This window comes from Alligator sinensis, unplaced genomic scaffold (genome assembly GCF_000455745.1).
Source record: "Alligator sinensis unplaced genomic scaffold, ASM45574v1 scaffold544_1, whole genome shotgun sequence".
Classification (NCBI taxonomy): domain Eukaryota; kingdom Metazoa; phylum Chordata; order Crocodylia; family Alligatoridae; genus Alligator; species Alligator sinensis.
The window spans coordinates 631,897-637,893 of NW_005841937.1; the positions used below are offsets into that span (position 1 = coordinate 631,897).

General features: G+C 38.5%; 1 protein-coding gene across 1 annotated transcript in view; it reads left to right on the forward strand.

The window, feature by feature from the left end:
• Positions 1–5,709, forward strand: part of SYNPO2 (synaptopodin 2) — a 136,183-nt gene extending 130,474 nt beyond the window's left edge. Inside the window, exon 5 of the mRNA XM_006019722.3 lies at positions 4,067–5,709. Coding sequence (XP_006019784.1) covers positions 4,067–4,639 — 573 coding nt within the window. The 3' untranslated portion in view covers positions 4,640–5,709. The remainder of the gene's footprint in view (positions 1–4,066) is intronic.
• The last annotated feature ends 288 nt before the right edge of the window (positions 5,710–5,997 follow it).

A 5,997-nucleotide genomic window follows, 5' to 3' on the forward strand; every position in this document is an offset into this window, starting at 1 on the left:
CTATATCTTGTGTGTATGATTCAGCTAGAGTTGGCAGTGAGTGATACAGTTAGCAAGCTGCATATAATGTTGAACACATTGCTGTTGACGATGACTTTTATTGACCTAAACGACCCAAAACAAGGCTCTCAGCAGCCAAGGAAATTTCTGCCATCTCTCTGATCCAAAAGACACAATATTTTTAGATAACTGACCTTTCTGTCTAGCAGTTTAAAAGAAATTCTCAAGTAAGGCCTGTCAAGACTAAATGTAGAAATTTCACTCATCCACTTTGGAAGACAGTTCATTTGTCAGCTCTTTCAACCACAGGTTCCATTGGCTAAATCACTCTTTACCTGGGAGGATGGAAATTATATTTTTAAGTATTCCAGATGATTTGTAAATCACTGGAGTACATGTACATAGTTATAATCTGAGTTGCCACCCTTGATCACCAGGTTCAGCTAAATTACAACCATTAGGCCACCATGTTGGCAATGCATGCTTTTTTCTGGAAACTGAATCTGGTTGTCAAAACCCTGAGTTAATCTTTTTTGGTCATATCTACACGAGACACTTACTGCACAGTAGCTTAATAACACTGCGCAGTAGTGTGCCGGTCAAAAAACATGCTAATATGCTACAGTGCAGTGCTATTAGGCTATTATGCAGTAAATGTCACTAAAAAACTGTGCTCCAGAGCTACTGAGCATTGAATTAGTACTTGGTTAACTAAGTAATAAATTTAACTCACAGTAACTAGAGCACATTAATGAACGTGTAGACACACCCTGTATTAATGGAACCCCTAGAATTCTCTTCTACAAGGTCATCTTTCAGCTCCTTTATTGTAGTTTTTCTTCAACCTAAAACATGATATAACCAAGTTTTCCTTAGAAGTGTTCTCTGCACTCTAAAGCAGCATGTGATTTCTAACAAAATTTTATTTGCTGGATTCTTAAATTCTTTTTCCACCAACTTTTTATTTTAAGAGCTATAGTTCCCATTTCATGAGCTAGAGAAGTAAGACCACTTTTCCTATATAAGGTATTAAATATATTTCACTATCCTAACAATCGGAAATTAAATTCTATACAAAGAAGCTTAATTTCCTCTCTACCAGGGTTCTGCAGACCAAATATCTCTGTATTGAATATCTTCATTGCAGCTACTTGGAGATGTCTGGAAAACTCCAAACAGGACAGACTAAACCTAGCATCGTCAATGACTTTTTCAGAGTCTTATTGCAACAGCTCTATGAACGGTATCCTTTCCCCCTCGCTTACGTCTGGAAATATACATGATAGCAATGGACTTGAAACTCTTTTGTCTGAACTTGAGTTCCATTGAATAGAAAGGGAATTTATTTTATCTGTTCATTAGAGATAGCAATTTGGAATTCTCCTGGAACCAGTTAACTCAGCTGGTAGTTTTACCACATTTCTTTCCAATTGTCTCTCATTATAAATAGTTTAAAACAGTACATTTGTGTCTTGTTTGACAGAGAGTGCTTTATAAGTGCACAACCTCGCAACCTTCCTTTTTGCCAATTGATTATATGCAGCATACCAACTGTGCTTGCTAAAATAAATAGTGGGTGTGTTTACACAAGACACTTACTGTGCAGTAGCCTAATAATGCTATACAGTAGCATGCTAGTCAAAAACTGTGCTAATATGCTGCTTTGCAGTGTTATTAGGCTACTGCACAGTAAGTATTAAAAAAACTACTGCGCACTAGCATGAGTTACTGTGCATTGAATTAATACTTGGTTAACCAAGTACTAAACTTAATGCATAGTAACTAGAGCACATAAGTGAAAGTATAAATGCACCCAATATGTGTGGAACCAGCTGAATTGAAATCTTCTGATGCATAAAAGGAAGAAAAAATCCTTAATTTTGTGATTGTCTTTCTGGCATCCGTGACTACCACTATTAACCTCAAGAACGTTCCATGTGTCTGGACTGGTACCTGACAAGTAAGGTGGCCCTTTCATCAGACAAAGATCTGGAAAAAGGCCAACCCATAGTTAATGGTGTGAGCACTTCACCTCTGAGCAAAAGTTATATTTCCCATTTACTTAGGGTCACAAAGGATATGTTTTCCTACTCTATTTAATGTGCATATTTTGCTGAGTGCTGAACTCAGTCGTGTCCTGACGTATGAGTGAAAGTGATTTGATTTGGTGACCCACATACTAATGGAGGCGAAGGCCTAATAACTATTTGGAGTTTCTCTCTGGTGTTGGAAAGAGCTAGTCATTAGCTAAAATAAACAGGGAAGATTATTGTGTTATAAAACACAGGTCATGAGATCTGCCAAATCTTACTTTGAGACTTATGTAAGTCTCAAGTCAAGTAAGTAAGTAAACTTACGTAATAAGTAAACTTACCATGTAAGGCAACTGCAACCTGCACTGCTCTAGGCAGGCTGCCTTCTAAACCAAGAGCAGTGAGGCCAGGTCTGGGTGGCTGGCTGAGCAGCAGTGGCAGCAGAGCCACTTAGACTGACCTATGCTAATTAACCTGCTTGCAGTGCTCCATAGACACAGGCATACTGCTTCTAGTGCAGTAAGCTTAAGGGTAACACCATGTAGCATAGTAAATTTATTGTGTAGGCATGGCCTGTATTACTTTGACTCTGGTTTAATATTTTCATGCTGAGCAGCTACCAAATCTACTGAGATGAATGAGAGGCACAGGTGCTCATCACGTTTTTAAAACTTGTCCATTCATCTCTCATTTTCTTTTCTCATATTTCTGCATCTCTAAAATAGAGATAAAAAGTGCCTCAGGTAGAGTTCAATAAAGGGTTCTGAATGCCTCAGATCCTTTTGTGATAGGGCCTGCAAAAATGTGATGTCAAAATACTGAATCACAAATGGAAGCATTAATAGTACCTCTGCAATGCATATGTTCTGACTCCGAATAATGGTAATAAGTTTTTGATCAGCCCTGTGGTCTTTGAGTTGTGGAAGCTAAATTGGAAAGGTAATTCAGGCCCATGTTTTTGGGTGGAGACTTAGCAAAGTTCTTGGCCACTTAATCTCTAATTTCATAAAGGATCTGGGAGATAAGGCAGTTCTCAGACCTCAGGATATGAATCAGGTGTTTAGCAATTAATTTAAGAACCACATGGACAGAGACTGCTTACTGAGAACAATGTGGTTTGTCTGACGCATAGAGAACATTTGGCACACATAGGGAAAGGTCATACTTGTGCTGCATCTTGCCAAATGAACGCTGCGAAGGACAAAACCCTCCTCATGAACAGAGTTTTTGTTTCAAAGTGCTGCCTTACTAAGAAGATTAGGATTTGTGAAATGTGAATGGATTGCTCCTATTAAATGGGTCAGAGTGTTCTGAAATTTTGAGGGCACTGCCTTTAAAACAAGCCAGGTTCAATAGCGGCCTATCACAATATTAGGCAAATTACTGTATTGACATTTGTAGTGCTTTTTATTAATGTTATACCCTTTCCTTCTATTATAATTAATAGTGGAGCAATAGTTTTACTAGACGAGAGGTAATTCTTAACAAAAGATGAACAAATACAAGTTCTTGGATAGTTTTCTTGGATTGGGTCAGTTACCAAACATAACTACGTTTGTTCCTGTTTCTTAGAGAAAGTCCAGTAAAAGTGCACAGACTGATCATACTTCCTTCTTTCTTTCTTTTCACTCACTGGGAAGGCTTCCTCCAGGATCAGATACATTACCAAGACAGCAATAGTGGCATGTCTGTACTACTGCTCTTTATGCTGTGCCTGTTGAGTAACAAAGGACTTCTGTCTGTTAACCTGTTCCCTTTCCTAAACACTTGAGTATGCTCTGTCCCTGTTCTTCTCTCTTCTCTGCTTTATTTTTTCTCATGCAAATTCACATAGAAAAAAACCCCAGGATTCATAAAGGATGTGGTGTCAGGGTGTCATATTGAAAAAGTTCCTGTCCTCTGTCATACGTTAGCATGCCAACAGCATGCCAATAACCAAATGATGACCAGTTTCAGTTTGGAAAGAAAGGGAAAGGGGTTTTATCTCTGCTGTTCAATGACTGTAATTATAGTCAAGATTTTGTTGTTCCTAGGAGAGAAGCAGTGGCCGTTCATTATCACTTCCTGGGAGACCTTCTTCACTCATGCCTCGAGCCACGTCACCTTCTTTTCCTGTGATCATCCAACCTGCCCCTGATTACTTCAGCAAACCACCTGGAGCAACTGACCGGTCTGGCAAGAGATTAACTCCCTGGGAAGCAGCAGCCAAGTCCCCCCTTGGCTTGGTAGATGATGCTTTTGGCCCCCAGAACATTCAAGGGTCCATTGTTGCTAATGTAGTATCAGCTGCTCGCAGGAAAACACTCCCGGAGCCACCAGATGATTGGAAACAGAGAGTTTCTTATGAGCCTCCAGCCCCAAGCATTCATGCTAGCTTAGCCTCATTTGGGAAAAGGCAATCTGGTATCATATCCCCACCAAAGAGCACCATGTCTGCGCCTAGCTCCACTTCCCAGTGTGGCACTAGGCTTCAGTATGCATATTATGGTCAACGATCCCAAACAGATCCCGACATGATGTCCATGGATACCAGGTCTGACTATGGCCTGTCAACACCTGACTTACACTACAATCTACATCCAAGAGGATGGAGGCACCAAACATGAAAAGCCTGGTATATTCTCCCTTCTTCCAGATTCATAAGCCCTAGATTCTAGTTCAAAAAGAAAAGCAAACCTCTCTGGGTGTTTTTTTGCTGGTTTGACAATCTGTGAATTGAAGATACGAGGAGGCAATCTCAAAGGGTGAATAGTTCTCATGCTGCTTCAGGGTTCTCAGCTTCTAGAATAGTTTCAGTTTTATTCCCAGCATTAGGATGTACCACGTTTTGTTTTGCTTTGTTTTGTTTCAAAAGGTCAAATTTTCATGTGTGCGCCTTTGTGTGTAGGAGGGAAAGCAAATGGCTCAGTACAAGCCACAGGCAGGAAAAGTTTAGTTAGAATGAACAGAAAAATATTTACAGATGAATTAATGAAAGAATATTAGGGCACTTTTTTTTAAACAGATTTTTTTATTCAACTTATAGATGTTCTTGATATATTTGACATCTAACTTTTAAAGTATTTTTTCCAATATAACTCCAGAATTTGGAAGTGATTACTGATTATGGTAGCCCAGTTAATTTCCCTGTAAATTTTTTTTGTCTTCAGAAAAGGACTCTAGCAAAATAAATTATTTTACTTTACTATGATCAATCTAAAAGGCATCTATAGTCATGGTAATTGAAGGTCGGTGACATTGAGATGTATGCTAATGTCTTCAAACTGGGCATTTCAGCGAGACTTCAAGAAGATTTGGGTTGAAAATAAATGTGCTAACAAACAACTGAACAGGAGATTTCTTTGTGAAATCTATAATTTGCTGAACATTTAGTGTAGCATAGCCTGTTATGCTAAAGAGCTGAGTAGCTATTCTGAGTATATGAGTTGATGAATATGTGGAAAGCTTTTGATTTGTTCTCTCATTCTGAAGACTGAAATAGGTTATGTAGCAAACAGCAATTTGTGTCCTATAGAGAAGATGACGTGTGGAAGATGGTATATGTTACGTGTTATAGGGTCTGAGTTGAGTAAAGACAGCAAGTATTTGGTGATTTGGCTGCAATATTAAATAAATCTGGATGGGCTTGAAAAAATGTAAATAATTGCTATTCTTGGTACTTGCCTTGCATTTAAAGTTCACTTTAATCGAATATATATATATATATATATATATATATATGTACTCCAAGTTTGTTGAGTAGTTTGGATGCTGTTAAAGTATGAAAATAAACCTGCAGGTTTACTGACAGCGTCGCACCTTCCTCAGGTGCCTGGCATTCTTCAAATATCTGTCAAGCATGGCCATTTAAAACTATTGCTGAAACACTGTTGAATAGCTCTGCTTAAAATATAAGCAGAAAACATGGAAAAGTGTTCACAGGAAGAAAACATGTGCATCAATCATGTTACAAAGCAACCTTCTT